The following is a 15,244-nucleotide window of genomic DNA, read 5'->3' as shown; positions in this document are numbered from 1 at the left end:
TTCAGAAAGCAGAATCTTATCCCAAGAGTAGTCTCCTAACTTTTTTCAGCACTCTCTGAAAGGACTGATAAGAGCTAATCACTGAATTTTCGAAGCATGACTGATGTAGAAGGAGAAAGTAGATTAGAGACATCTTCTGCTACTACTGCAGCAATTATGCCCAGGATTGACTTTTTTCCTATCCAGCTGTTAAGTCTAGTTCTATTTTTTGTTCTTCTTCCTAATAAATATCCAAAATGAATCTACTCCAGTACTACAATTAATTGCATTCACTTCTTAACTCAACAGGGTGGACTACAGCATAAGATCCAAATTATATATTTATAACACCTTGCAATTTTCTCATGAAAGAATATAGCTAAATTCCAAATATTAGGTGCAAGTTCAAACTACTGAGGTGTAATGGATTTTAGGAGAGAGAAATGCTTTTGCCTTCTCCTCTTGCAAGCAAAGAAGTAACGTATAATTGCAGACCTTTCTACTGAGGTATGTTTCGACAATACAGAGATTTTTGGTGACGGAATACAGTGAGAAATAGACTCAACCGTTCAGGTTAGAATAAATGCCCGGTCTTCTGTATCTCCACACCTTACTGCAGGATCACACACTTGTTACCAGCCCCTTTCTATTCCCCCAGCTATTTTAATCCTTTTGGTTACTGACTGTGGTACTAACTGAAGGTGTTCATAGGCTGGGATAGATCCACTATACAGTTGCTGAGAGATCCTTTATTGCATGCTGAGTATGTCTGATGTGTCAGGTTTGCGAAGTATGCACAGATCAAAGGTAAACTGAGCACTGAACTTACTGCCATGTATGATTTACGTGAGGAACACCTGCCTTGTCAGAAGTCTGATAGCTTATGCTGTTGGATGTCTGAAAAAAAATGCAAGTATCACAAAATCACAAGGAAAGTTGTATCCTTGTGTTTTGTTTTACTTGAGACATAACATAACATTGTGATGTCTTCTGTGCATAGCTGCTGATAATGCCTTTGACTGATGATCTTTGGGAAAGAGAGGAGGAAGAGGAAAACCAGAGAGAAAGATGCCTTTCCAAATATATTATAATGGAAATGCAGTTTTGTTGCCTAAACTGAAAGAAGAAGGAGAGAAGAGAGTGACAAATACAGCTTTCAAATTAAGGTCATTGTAGCATACTTTTTGTCTCAATAGCTGTAATTAAATACCTTTGTTTGGGGAGCAATGACCTCAGAGAAATCCTTTTGAAAACTCTTTCTTACCCTGCCTGGCAAATTCCTCTGGCAGTTGACTTACTGGTGTGTGCTGTTTCTGTGGCAGTTAGGCTCTTATTTACAAAGATTAGACAAAAATATGCGTAACTTCTCCCAAAGCCAGTAAAAGGGATGATTAAAAAATAAAAGTGCCAATGTTTGAGTGAGTGTGTATGATAGAAAGGAGGAGTTTACAAAGTTCTTCAGATTAATCTTAGAAGGAATATAGTGCATAAATTTAGAAGAGGAAACAACATGAGCTGTTTGCAACACCTCCTAGGTTCTGCACCCTGGTGCTGCAGAAGTCTCAGCTGTTCGGCTTGCAAAAGGAGCTGGGGTTTGGGTACCTTCTACTCTTTAGATACAGATCCTCTTACTCCTATTGTTTATTTGCATCGTAATACTTGTCAGCAGAATCTGTAACCTGCACAAGTAAGAGTTAATGGCATATGGATATATTCCAGTTATATCAATACGCATATACACATAAATATTTAAATTCCGAAAATAGCTTTTTTTCCCATCAACCAAGAGTATAATTTTTAAAAGGGAAAAATGGTTCATGTGAATAGTCTTGATATGAAAGGATAGAAGCATGTAACTAAATGGCGTTAATGAAGGGTGAAGGTGAATACTGAGTATAGTATTGCCTGTGAGGATGGATTCATCAGTGAACAAACTATTAGTTTCTGGGGGATTAGCAGTTGTTAGACATGAGGTGAAGAGGTCCTTCCTTAAATAATTTTAAGGCTGCTGGGAATGGTGCCGGATTTATGATGTTAGATAGCATGAATATGGCAAAGTGGATAACATTCGTTCAGGAATGCACAATAGATTTGTTTCTCCCTATCAGAACTTCATCTCTCTTTACCTTTTAAACAGACCTGGCCTGCTAGCCTTACTGAAGTAAGGCTAAAAAGCCTTACTAAGCACCTTGCAAGATCGAATGCAAGGCTTGACTTTGCTCACAAACGGTGATGTTCATGCTTTTACGTTAGAGTTCAGTAAAGCTCGACTTCTACTCAACGTGGTATGTCTTTAAAGCACGAAAAAGCCGTGCCTGGCTTGCTCTTCCTTCAGCGCGACGTTTCTTCCCCGTGTTACGTCCAGAAGCGCTTCTGATTGGCGTTTCATCTGGGCCAGCTTCTTCACTTCCTTGCTTTTGCTCCCAGGTTTTCAAAATAGAAAAGATGCATCACACTCAGAGCACAGGAGTAGGATCCGTATGCAGAACGAGCAGACGGTGTTCTCCACAAAGAAGGTGGCACTGATCTCCCAAGTCCAGTCTCCTCTCGCAGCTCTCAACCACACATCTCCCTCCTGACCACAGCACACAGCCTACCCATCAAAGGTCTCAACCTCATGACTGCTCTAAGCAGAAACCACTGATGCCAGTGCATTACTGTAAACTCCTTAACAAAGACAGCGCTAAGTAGGACTTGCTGTAGTCTCATGGGTCAGCTCAAAGCCGGCAAGCTGGGGAACGGGCCAGCAGGGCTTTCAGAGCAGCCGATAGTCAGTAGAACAGAGGAAGTGATCTCTCGTAGGCTCCCTCATCTGAAAGTTTCCCCATGTGAATATGGTTCTAGGCTGTGTAGCTCATGAAAAGGGAGAGCTCTGGCCAGCTTACTAAGACTTTCAGGTCTTTCTGAAGGGCTTCCATGGTCTTGGCTTCTTGCTGGGCTGTGGCTTGCAGCCTGGCCTTTCCAACTTGGAGCCTGAAAAAGAAGTACAGGCCTTATCGCACCCGTCCACAAGAGCACCAATCCCAAAAGTAGAGTGTGCAAGAACCTCATCTAAAACAAAAATGGTTTGAAAATCGTTTATTAGTATCTCGCTGTGATGCAAGAAGGCAGTGCTGTTGTTTTCACACAACCGCAAAAAACGAAGCCTTGCTCCGGTGTGTTACGTCCTTACGGTTGCATGTATTCTTCTAGCTCTGCAGTAGCCACGGCTCCACAAGCCGTGGCCAGAAAACCCTGCAGGTTCCTGGAAGGGATTAGTTCCTCCTCCTTGTTCTTTATGGCGTTCTTCGGGGATTCGGCGTAACACTCAGTCCGGATATGCTGTTCTTTCAATTCCTGCAGCTGCCAAAGCACAACAAGAATCCCCAGTAGTCAGCTTCGGTTTGATAAAAAGGAGCGGGTTGCTTTGACTCTCACTTCGACCCCCAAAACCCATGTTACGCCTTCATCTTTTATACTGGCCCCTCTCCTACATCTACATCGATCTCCTACAGCGTTTCCGAAACGCTGCCACAACACTCCTCCTCCTCCTCCTCTCTCAAGGACTCTGAACGCTCTTTGAGTCACTTGTAGGCTACCCCAGCAGGGTTAGAAGCTCCTCCTCCTCCACGAGTGACTTTGCAACGCCGTAACAAGGATGAGGGGATGAGGGATTCCAAAAAAGCACCAGCGCAACACTCCAGTATGCCTACCCTTTCTGCGTCAGCATACACTCTGTTTTGCCAAACCCAAGAGAAGAAGCAAACAGAGGTGCTCCGTGAAACTTGAGAAGCAGCTTTTTGAAAGGAATGCACACACCCTTCACCAATCAAAGACCAAGCGAGTTCACAGTTAGTGACCCTTCTAATCGTACCCACCAGGCGAGTCACTCACAGGTCACTCAATCTACTCCTGTTGCAAAGTTGTCGAGTGCACTAAGACCACCTGAGCGCAGCCCTGCACTGTAACTTCAAGCGGTGCAAACAGGCAGCCACCCAAGGCAGCAGTGCTGTTTCGTCCCAGCCCCCTCATCACAGCTAGCCGCACACGGAACCACCCTGGCTTACACAAAACCCCCAAGAAAGGATCAGTTCCCTGCCCGGGCCCCTGCCAAGAGACAAGAGACAGGCTTTCTCCATACCTTAGCTTTAGACCTGTCCAGTTCCTTCTGCAATTGCAGTTTCTGTTCCTGCAGGTCCCTGCTGTAGCGCTTCTTCACTTCATGAGAAGCTTCTAACAGGGAGTTCTTTTCAAGAGTGTCAGCAAGCTCCTGCTGTAGCTCCTTTATCCATCTCTAAAGAAATGGTGTGCCATGAACATAGAGAAATCGGTGAGAAGACAACATGACAGTAGGGAAAGGAATCCTCAGCAACACTACTACATCACGCCACATTTCAGCCCTGGGGCAAGAGAAGCATGACTTCACCCACAGGTAATGCATTACCTCCAGAAGAGAAAGCATAGTATTCTGAAAAGAGCAGGCAAAATCTTCCTTTCGTTCTGCTCCTGATGCTGGCAGGACACCTACGAAGAAGGTAAGAAGCACAACGATGCTGTGAGTGCTGGTTCCACTCTGCTCTTCATCATCCACTTCACTCCAGGGAAGCTCACAAAGGTAACCGTCCAGTCCGTCAGGAAATTACCATTGCTGCGCTCATCTGCAATGGACTGTGCGCACCCTCCGTGTCCGTCCGCAGCTGGAAGCCGCACGCTGGCCGACACTTCCCTTGGACCTTCAGAAATGATCTGCATAATTTAAAAGACATGCGTGAGAACTGGCACAGACTCCTCCTCGACCCCTTTCCAAGCACAAAGCTCCCGCTGGAGGCAACGTGCGTAACGTGGTACCAGGTGACGGAAAGAAGGAAAAGGGAAACACCGCCAGCGTGCTGAGCCTCTCTGTTGAGCAGCGCTTTCAAAAGGGGCAGAAGTACACTGCCCGAGACAGAGAGGGCCTAGGCAGAAGAAACTAAGCGTCTAGACTGTAGGCCCTACGGGCAACCGTTTGACACTGACCAGATCCGGAGAAGAGAGCTGTGTGGTGAAAAAAAAGCAATATCTTCACAGCACCAGCTTTCTAGGATTTCAGAGGATTGTTAACAGTCCTGAAGCTTTACTGCTTCAATGCTGTACTCGAAATCCAGCTCAAAGGCCAGCTTCTTGGAGACCTGGGTCATTAGCTTGACCTCACTATGTCTCAGTCCTAACTGAACAGCTTGCCTGCAGCACCGGCGGAAGCAGGTGGAAGCAGCAGCAGAGGAAAACGAGCCCAAAAGCAAGCGAGGCCAGTGGGGCCCCAGTGCCTCCTTCAGAGGAGGGGAAGAGTGGTTGGAAAGCTGCCTTTTGGAAGAGGACCTGGGGGCATTTGTCAACTTGTGGCTGAATATGAGCCGTCAGTGTGCCCAGGTGGCCAAAAAGGCCCTGAGCATCCTGGCTTGTATCAGAAATAGTGTGGCCAGCAGGACTAGGGAAGTAATTGTTCCTGTGTATTTGGCACGAGTGAGGTCACACGTCAAACACTGTTCACAACCAGAAAGAGGTTGAAGTGCTGGAGAGCGTCCAAAGAAAAGCAAGGAAGCTGGCGAAGGGTGTAGAGCACAAGTCCTGTGAGGAGTGGCTGAGGGAACTGGGGTTGTTTAGCCCGGAGAAAAGGAGGCTGACGGGAGACTTCATCTCTCTCTACAACTACCTGAAAGGAGGTTGAAGCGAGGTGAGTATCGACCTCTTTTCCCAAGAAGCAAGTACTAGCACAAGAGGAAAAGGCCTCAGGTTGCACCAGGAGACGTTTAGAGTGGCTATTGGGAAGAATTTCTTCACCAAAAGGGTTGTCAAGTAGTGGAACAGGCTGACCAGAGAAGGGTTGAGTCACCGTCCCAGGACCTAGGAGCTGTTTTGAAGACTTGTAGACGTGGCACTTAGGGACATGGTTTAGGGCTGCACTTGGCAGTGTCAGGTTTACGTTTGGACTCAATGATCTTTAGGGTCCTTTCCGACCTAATGATTCTATGATTGTACCTCAGATTCAAAAAAGAAGTCAACATCTTCCTCTTGTTCTGCTTCTGCTGCTGGCAGGACACCTGTAAAGGAGGTAAGAAGCACAACGATGCTGTGAGTGCTGACTTCCCTCTGCTTTTCCTCATCTGCTTCACTCCAGGGAAGCTCACAAAGGTAACCGTTTAGTCCGTCAAGAAAATTACCGTTGTCACGCTCCTCTGCACGGGACTGCGCGCAAGCTTCGTGTTCATCTGCAACTGGAAGGTGCACGTCGGCCAACACTTCCCTTGGACCTTCGCAGTCCATCTGCGTAATTTAAAAGACGTGTTAGAACTGGCAAAGACTCCTCCTCGACCCCTTTCCACACACAAAGCTCCTGCTTGAGGCAACGTGCGTAACGCGGTACCAGGTGACGGAAAGAAGGAAAAGGGAAACACCGCCAGCGTGTTGAGCATCTCTGTTGAGCAGCGCTTTCAAAAGGGGCAGAAGTACACTGCCCGAGACAGAGAGGGCCTAGGCAGAAGAAACTAAGCAAGAGGAAGAAGGCCTTGAGTTGCACCAGGAAAGGTTTAGAGTGGCTATTGGGAAGAATTTCTTCACCAAAAGGGTTGTCAAGTAGTGGAACAGGCTGACCAGAGAAGGGTTGAGTCACCGTCCCTGAAGCTATCTAAAAGACTTGTAGACATGGCACTTAGGAACATGGTTTAGGGGTGCACTTGGCAGTGTCAGGTTTACGTTTGGACTCAATGATCTTTAGGGTCCTTTCCGACCTAATGATTCTATGATTGTACCTCAGATTCAAAAGAGAAGTCAACATCTTCCTCTTGTTCTGCTTCTGCTGCTGGCAGGACACCTGTAAAGGAGGTAAGAAGCACAACAATGCTGTGAGTGCTGACTTCACTCTGCTTTTTCTCATCTGCTTCACTCCAGGGAAGCTCACAAAGGTAACCGTTTAGTCTGTCAAGAAAATTACCGTTGTCACGCTCCTCTGCACGGGACTGCGCGCAAGCTTCGTGTTCATCTGCAACTGGAAGGTGCACGTCGGCCAACACCTCCCTTGGACCTTCACAGTCCATCTGCGCAATTTAAAAGACATGCGTGGTGTAGAGTACAAGTCCTGTGAGGAGTGGCTGAGGGAACTGGGGTTGTTTAGCCTGGAGAAAAGGAGGCTGAAGGGAGACTTCATCTCTCTCTACAACTACCTGAAAGGAGGTTGTAGCAAAGTGAGTGTCGACCTCTTTTCCCCAGAAGCAAGTACTAGCACAAGAGGAAAAGGCCTCAGGTTGCACCAGGAGACGTTTAGAGTGGCTATTGGGAAGAATTTCTTCACCAAAAGGGTTGTCAAGTAGTGGAACAGGCTGACCAGAGAAGGGTTGAGTCACCGTCCCAGGACCTAGGAGCTGTTCTGAAGACTTGTAGACGTGGCACTTAGGGACGTGGCTTAGGGGTGCACTTGGCAGTGTCAGGTTTACGTTTGGACTCAATGATCTTTAGGGTCCTTTCCGACCTAATGATTCTATGATCGTACCTCAGAAATAAAAGAGAAGACAACATCTTCCTCTTGTTCTGTTCCTGCTGCTGGCGAGTCACCTATAAAAGACGTAAGAAGCGCAATGCTGCTGTGAGTGCTGATTTCACTCTGCTTTTCCCTATTACTCAATCCCTCTGTTGAAACGACTGGTTTTCATTCTCCTCTGGGCAACAGCGATTTGTCCTCATCGCCATCTCTGCGGCGAAGGATCTTACCTGTTCCAGTCTGTGCAGGTGCACCCAAGGGAACGTCAGTGGTGGTCCCTGGGCTAGAGCTGACAAGTACTGCTGGGCCTTCTGTACCTCCCGCCGAACATTCTCCTTTCCCTTCACAGCCCTTGTATTCCTCCAGTCGGTTTGCAATACTATATACAGAAAGGAAGGAAATGCTTTCGGTAAAAATACCCACACACTTGCCCACACTCTTTACTGGAAGAGCAACAGCCATTCATGAGCTGTCCTACCCGTCTTCACTGCCAGCTGGCAAAGGGCAACGCATGTGGACAACCTACTTCACTACTGCTGTAGCCCGAAATACTCACTACAGGCATGTTCACGCTAGAGATGCTTATTCCTGTATATGGAGTAACTCATCCCTGTTGGCTACAGTCTTATCTGACAAACCCCCTCTCCATTTCAAGGGCCAGCGAGACTAACAAGTGCCCTGGCAGACTGACATCTAACTACAAGGCTTCTGCCTCAGTGGGATGCTATACTAATGCTGCACCAACTCTTCATGTCAAGCCAGGGTAACGTCTTCTCAAACCTGACTTTGAAGGGCTTCAGAATCTCCCATGGTTGGTCTGAGGACCTGAGAGTTTAGAGAGCTCCTAAGTGGCATATCAAGAGGCCAACAAAGATGGCGGTTGCATTCCAAGCACTGCAGGGGTTAACAACATTGCATAGGTGTTATCTTCTAGCAGCCTCGGCAGAGGCTCAGCTGGGCCTCCAGAGAGAGACCGCTTTCAGGTTTGCTTCATCAGCAGAACTAAAAACAAAACAAAAAACCTCAAACAAACAAGAAAAGACAACAAAGGTCTCCACACCTCATTACATCCGCGTGATCTTACGAAAAAGGGCCGGACATTCTGACAAGGCAACTGCACTGACAGGGACATAAAACACTTACTCAAGGTGTCCAGACAGCATAGCATAATAGACAGCTGTGCGGCCACGACGGTCTTTAGCAGAAAGATCAGCACCGTGGCGAAGGAGAATTCGTATGACATCCATATGCCCAGCAAGAACAGCAATCATAAGAGTGGTCCTAGAACATCCAAGAGAGGACAGGAAATCCATCAGCTTCCGCAGATGCTGCATTGCCATTACTTCAGCCCCTCTTTGCTCCCCACACAATTCCTTTCCCCTCTCCTACGGGCAGAGGGAAAGCACAGCCAAACACGTGGAAGCATCAGAGAATTCAGGTTGGCGGGACCTCAGGAGGTCTCCAGGCCAACCACCTGCCCAGAGCAGACTCGGGGCGTGTGGCCGGGGGTGTCTGTGTGTGTGGGTGTGGGTGTGGCACCACAGCCAACGCTTCCTTCAGTCCTCAGTGCGGAAATCGTCCCGAGGTAAGACAGCAGCTGAGTGCGGGTCGGCTTTCACGAGTCACACGGAAGGAGCTCCTTCTGGGCAGCTCTTGGTTCTTTCTCAAAGCTCATTCCTGTGCCCCCCCATCAACCTGACTTGAACAATGCTGAGGAGTCCCACGGGCACTTTTGACAAACCCTTCACCTTTTGCGCCGGTCTCGAACATGCACGTCAGCTCCTTTTTGAAGAAGGAACTCGACCATCTCTTCACAGTGCTCGATGATGGCAATAGTAAGCGGAGTGTAGCCCAACTGAAAGGAGAAATCATCTCCTTTAGAATCACACAGAAAAGTCAAGCAAGTTTGGGGAAGAGGAGCCTTCCCTGAAGGCCAAGCTCACCCTGTTCTGAGCATCAATATCAGCGTTATGCTCAAGTAACAGCTCCACTAGAGACGTGCCAGGAATTTCGGCAGCCAGGTGAAGGGCAGTGTTGCCGCAAACATCTTTGAAGTCAGGGTTGGCACCGTGCTCCAGTAGAATAGCCGCACAGTCTGCGTGCTGGTGCTCTACTGCCTGGAAACAAGACGCAAAGGAGGAGTAACTTCCAGCATCTCCGTTTCTCTCTGTCAGAACTCCTGTGCCTTCCCAACTCTGGAAAGTATGAGTGTCTTCAAAGATTAGGTAACGTATGCCCCTTGTCTGCTGACTGCAACATACCTGCTTCTACGCAGGCCTACGTAAAGAATCACGCAAGGTACGTACGGCTCAGCGCACAATCGATGAGCCCAGCATACAAGAATATCGCCTATTGCGCGTACCTTCATCAGCGGCGACCTGTTAAAGCTGTCGCCAGTGTTCAGCTGGCACGCGTTTCCTGCTGGAAACCAAACATCTGTGGGGTCGCTCTCACAAGGAAGGTGCAGCGGAGGTGTCCTGGAAATTACATACCCTTCGGTTAACACAGACAGACAGCTGAAGACACTGTTTCAGGCTGTGGTACCCAAAGCCTGTGGCACAGGGCCACAAGCCTCACGTGGCAAAAGCCAAGCCAAAAGCAAGCTTTCTTGTTCCAGAGCTGGTGGCAGTAGTTGCACACCCAAAGCCTGGGGCAGGCTAGGAAAAATCCCCAACGCATCCGCTGGGTCAGGAGGCGTCTCCTCAGCTGTGTAAATGAAGCTGCACAAGCAGATTCCTGTGCCCAGGCACTGGTCCCTGCCTCCAGCAGGACCATCCAGCACAGCAAAGGAGACCACGTCTTGGCAGCCTGGAGTCTATGGACGCTACGTAAGTCTGCGGAGCCTGTGTGTAAGCTGCGGGCTATTCCCGCCATCAGTCCCGTGCCAGACACGTCCTGGAGGCAGAGGGGATGGGATTTCTAACAGCAACGGGAAGGCTGTGCCCTGTCTTTCCGTGAATCCGTGGCCTGCTCGAGCAAGCTGCTCAGTCTGGCAACAGGAAAGGAGCTGTCTCTGCTTGGACAAAGGCCTGCTGAGCTCCACAGGAGACTCACTACAGGGAGCAGGCTGGCAGGGCAGAGCGGACGGAGCATCCGCCGGCTCCTGTCGCAGCTTGGGCAGGCGCCCGGTAAGGTCAGCACTTGGGTAAGGAGCCGGCCCTGCTCCTGGGGTGCTTGCAACCGTGCTGGGCTTTGGCGGCTCTGGCAGCCAGGCTGGCTGGAGGGTTTGCTACGGGCACTGCCCGCCCCTTACCGCTGTTTCGCGAACCACCCGTTGACGGGGAGTGTCCACCGCCACCGGCGCCGCTGCGGCCGGGGCACATCGCTGCTGGCGGCCGCCCCGCGCTGCCCGGACCGGCGCTCGGGGGCTTTGGCCGCGCTGGGCGCGGGAGCGCTGCCGGACGGCGGCCGCTCCCGCACCCTCCGGAGGAGCCCGAGGAGCCGCTGCATGCTGCGGCGGGGACGAGGGCACGGCCCGCCCCGCGGTTGGCAGCCGCAGAAGGCGCCCGGCGGACTCTGCTGAGCCCCCGGCGGGGAGAGGGAGGAGACGGGGAGAGGCGAGAGCCGAGCCCCGGGCGGGGAGAGGGAGGAGAACGGGGACAGGCGAGAGCCGAGAGCCGAGCCCCGGGCGGGGAGAGGGAGGAGAACGGCGACAGGCGAGAGCCGAGCCCCGGGCGGGGAGAGGGAGGAGAACGGGGACAGGCGAGAGCCGAGAGCCGAGCCCCGGGCGGGGAGAGGGAGGAGAACGGCGACAGGCGAGAGCCGAGCCCCGGGCGACGGACGCGACTCGCAGCCGCCTACGCTCCGAGCCAGAGAGATGCTGCCGGTTCCGCTGCCGGACCGACAGTGCAGCGGCGGCCCCCGCGGGCGTTCTACAAGGGGCAGCGTCGAGCGCGCTCGGGGCGTCACAGAAGGCGGGGGACGGGCGCGTCATAGGGGGCAGGGGGCGGCGGCCCGGGCCGGGAGGGCTCTGCCTTCGCCGTCAGGGCGGCCCGGTGGTGGTGCTGGGCGCTGGGTGGCCGGAAAATGCCTTTGAAAACGTGCTACTTGCACAGCTGCTGTTGGAGAGCCCTGTTTGTCCCCGTGTTAGAACCTTGAAGGACGCGTCCTTCTGGGATTTGAAGCAAAACGCGGCAGGTGTGGCCACGGACGGGGCGGCTGACAAACCGTTGAACGTGTAGCAAAGCTTCGCCCTGTCCCATCGCTCCCGCTGGTGCTGCGTGAACGGCGGGAGCCGCGGCTGCTCGGGCACCAACCCGCTGAAACCGCCTGTCCCTGGGAATTAGATGCAGTCCTCTGCACTGGACGGCGCACCCTCCATGTCCGTCTGCAGCTGGAAGCTGCATGCCGACTGACACTTCCCTTGGACCTTCAGAAATGATCTGCATAATTTAGAAGACATGCGTGAGAACTGGCACAGACTCCCCCTCGACCCCTTTCCACGCACAAAGCTCCTGCTCGAGGCAACATGCGCAACGCGTTACCAGGTGACGGAAAGAACGAAAAGGGAAACATCTCTGTTGAGCATCTCTGTTGAGCAGCGCTTTCAAAAGCAGCGGAAGGACACCTGCCCAAGACAGAGAGGGCTTAGGCAGAAGCAGCTAAGCGTCTAGACTCTAGGCCCTACGGGCAACCATCGTTTGACACTGGCTGGATCCGGAGAATAGAGCTGTGCGGTGTAAAAGTAGCAACCTCCACAGCACCAGCCTTCTGGGATTTCAGAGGCTTGTAAACATTGGAAGCTTTATAGCTTCAATGCTGTACTCGAAATCCAGCGCAAAGGCCAGCTTCCAGGAGGCCTGGGTCATTAGCTTGACCTCACTTTGTCCCAGTCCAAATTGAACAGCTTACCCGCAGTGGGAACTTCACCAGACTGCCACAACTTCTGAAATATGATGGATAATGGCTTAGCAACTTCCAACTTTCGGTGGATCCTCCTCATTACCTTCATCGCTTGTTACACAACTACCGGTTCCATACACCCTTTCAGTAGGAATTGCATTGTATACATCAGCCTCTAACGCCTTTCCAGTTATAGTTTCAGTGGACAAAACTTTAAAAGGCTGAAAAGAAACAGGTATTGTAAACCCTCCTCAAAACTACGTTGCTGCCTTGTTCTCCCAGGGATGCTTGCTCCTTACAGCTCGCCTCTGCAAGGCCAGTACTACACATTACCTCCATGATCACTAATCCTATTGAAATTTAGACATGTGCCTTTCTGTATGACGACAGCAACAGAAATCCATCATGCCTAGCTGCTCCGAGCTTGCAGTTCGGAGCTGAAAGTCAACAGCACCACGTTAGTGCAACATACAGACCACTGGAAAGCAAAGGGGAAAAAGCATCCCGGTGTTAAACACTAAGTAGCAGTGCTGCCAACTACACACTCTTCCGCTTAAAAAAGAGCAAAGAAATCAGTGATTCGGGGGTCTGAAACGAATATCCAGCCACAACTAGTCCAAATTTCTAGGAAGGCTTCCAGAGCTAGCACTTGTGCAACAGTTTCACTGCAAACATGTCATCAGTTGTCTGTGCATTCACACACTTTCCTCTGTAACCAACGCCCCTCCCTCCTCTCTCCCCAGTCCACTCTGACTTGCAAGCTGGTCACTGTCTCTTTCTGCAAGCAAAACACAACGCAAGTCCTTCTCTTGCAAAAGTCGCAAAACACAATTCGGAATTCATAAAATGAGAACCTTCTACACGCTTTCGTTACATTATGTGGCTCTTTGATACGTTAGTCAGCAGATCTGTAACCATAACATACAGCTTATGGGGAATAAAATGAAGATTTTTAGGAAGATTACATGGAAAAGAAAATTTTCAGGGTACTGAGAAAGCAGTCCTGGTGGTTTTCCCACCACCAGCCCTCTTCTCCTCTACCAGTCGTAATCCCCTGCATTATCCTTGCCTGCACTCCGAAAAACAAAAAAAAAATAATACGCCAGCTCCAGATCTAATCCCCTGTCAGCGTTTTCCATATGAAGGAAGAGAACAGCAATGTAGGGAGGTGCCCTTAGATGACCATTACCGAGATGGTTTTTGGTACCAAGTGCTGAACAACCGAGTAACTGACAGTTTGGAAATCATTTCAGATCTTCTGTCCACAAGTCAAACACCAACAGGAGAAAGTCATCCAGATGGATTCAAGTTCAATATGCAGCCGACACACAGCAGTAGCTGCTGCTACTAAAATCGCCAAACAGAAGCTGCAGGTCTACAGCTAAACGGCACAATGTCACCCCAATCTGTCCTGACACTGCCTTTTACATCTCGGGAAGAAATTACTTTGACTGGGCTCCATTACTTCCCCCTTGGTAACTATTCCACATTCTACAGCCTCAAACGAATTCTTCTGTCAGAGCCTTTGAATACAAAAAAAAAAAAGGAAAAAAAAAAAAGAGAGACAAGTTCACTTTTCCCCACAAGGCTCACAGGGGACACGGCAGGATGGCTGGACACGAGCTCCCAGTGCGGTCATGCTGGAGCGGCCTCACCCCTTGCCATGACTGTTCCCTACGCTCAGAAAAAGCAACACGACATGCGGCTGAACACCTGGATGCCCCTGGCACGAAAAGAGTGGGACAGAGCTGAAACGGCACCCAAACGACCGACCCGGCCCTACCGACACCTCCACCGGCCTTTCGCTCAACAGCTGCGGCCCAACCCGACCGCTCGGCTGCTCCCGCCGCGCAGCCGGGCCGGGCCGGGCGGGTCTCACGCCGGCGGTCGGTGCTGCTGCCCGGTGTCCCAAGCTCTGCCCCGCCGTGCGGCGCCGCTGACCGCGGCCCAGCGGCTCCGCCCGGCCCCGGTACCGCCGCGGGGACTGCGGCCCCCCCTGCCTGCCTCCCTCCCTCCCGCCCGCCCGGCCCCGTGCCGCCCCGGCCACCTGGCGCTCCCGCTTGGCCGACGGCTCCTCCTTCACCTCGGTCACGAACAGACACGGCACCTTCCGCTGCACCGCGCACCGCCGCCTCATCGACCCCGCCACGCGCCCGGCCCCAACTGCGCCTGCGCCAGCCCGCGCCCGCGGGGCGCGACGGGAAATGCAGTCCGGAGCCGCCCGCAGCGCCGCGACTCTCCGGGGCGGGCTGGGCCGGGCGGCGCGGGGCCGGGCGCCGCTCCCCGGCAGCGCTCAGCGAGGCGCCGGCTCCGCCGCTCTCCGCCGCCCCGCGGCAGCTCCGCTTCGCACAGCGGCGGCTCCCGCCGTGTGCGGTGCGGGCACCTCTCTGGGGCCGAGTTCGCCTCCCTCAGGACAGCCGCCTCCCGATGTCACCCGGGCTCTGCCCCGCGGGGCGACCTCCGGAGCTGACCAGTCTACCAGTTTCCCAGGAAAGACGAGACCCGCGTACCCGACCCGCCTGTCACACCCCGTTTAGGGGAAGGGGGGTCACCTCGAACCCTTTACAATTTGGCCGGTCTGTCAGGCGCACGCTGACAGCGTCACCGGGACAAACCCCTCTGGGCAGACCGCTGTGTCGCAGCGGGATCGTCTGATCCGTTCAGGGACCCTCACGGGCAGCGACACTGGGACAAATCCCTTATCTCCCCTGTACCAATTGCTGAAGTTACCGGAATCTCATGTTTATAGATGACAAACTTTATTCCATATGCTCGTGACAGGATACAGGTTCAGAGACAGCCGCTCACAGGTACCGACTGCGAAAACAGACTTGCAACAACGCACAAACTGGAATGATCACGGACCAGTTCTAACAGCTCACGACATGTTAGTAACCAAGGGCACCTAACGCAGAGCTCTTACCCAACAGCCGT

The 15,244-nt window shown here is 51.7% G+C and overlaps 1 protein-coding gene across 1 annotated transcript; it reads right to left on the bottom strand.

Annotated features, from left to right (window-relative positions):
• Positions 1-2,819: 2,819 nt before the first annotated feature.
• On the bottom strand, positions 2,820-14,447 carry LOC104370052 (uncharacterized). Its single transcript, XM_086609825.1, has 15 exons — positions 14,252-14,447; positions 9,831-9,961; positions 9,412-9,585; positions 9,217-9,323; positions 8,612-8,749; positions 7,155-7,209; positions 6,926-7,028; positions 6,744-6,805; positions 6,156-6,258; positions 5,974-6,035; positions 5,076-5,264; positions 4,570-4,704; positions 4,100-4,252; positions 3,152-3,321; positions 2,820-2,952 (listed from the first exon to the last, which is right to left on the bottom strand). The coding sequence occupies exons 1-15, from the start codon at positions 14,445-14,447 to the stop codon at positions 2,820-2,822; spliced, it is 1,911 nt and encodes a 636-aa protein (XP_086465951.1).
• Between the last annotated feature and the right edge of the window lie 797 nt (positions 14,448-15,244).

Source organism: Tauraco erythrolophus, chromosome 4 (genome assembly GCF_009769465.1).
Source record: "Tauraco erythrolophus isolate bTauEry1 chromosome 4, bTauEry1.pri, whole genome shotgun sequence".
Classification (NCBI taxonomy): domain Eukaryota; kingdom Metazoa; phylum Chordata; class Aves; order Musophagiformes; family Musophagidae; genus Tauraco; species Tauraco erythrolophus.
The sequence above is the reverse complement of the archived record's forward strand: the minus strand, read 5'-3'. Positions and strand labels throughout refer to the sequence as shown.

Coding starts and splice junctions, on each gene's coding strand:
- LOC104370052 (XM_086609825.1), bottom strand. CDS start 14,447: ATGAGGCGGCGGTGCGCGGTGCAGCGGAAGGTGCCGTGTCTGTTCGTG. Junction 8,750..9,216: donor GTTCGAGACCGGCGCAAAAG/GTGAAGGGTTTG, acceptor TGGATGTTCTAG/GACCACTCTTATGATTGCTG. Junction 5,265..5,973: donor ACTTCTTTTTTGAATCTGAG/GTACAATCATAG, acceptor CCTCCTCTGAAG/GAGGCACTGGGGCCCCACTG.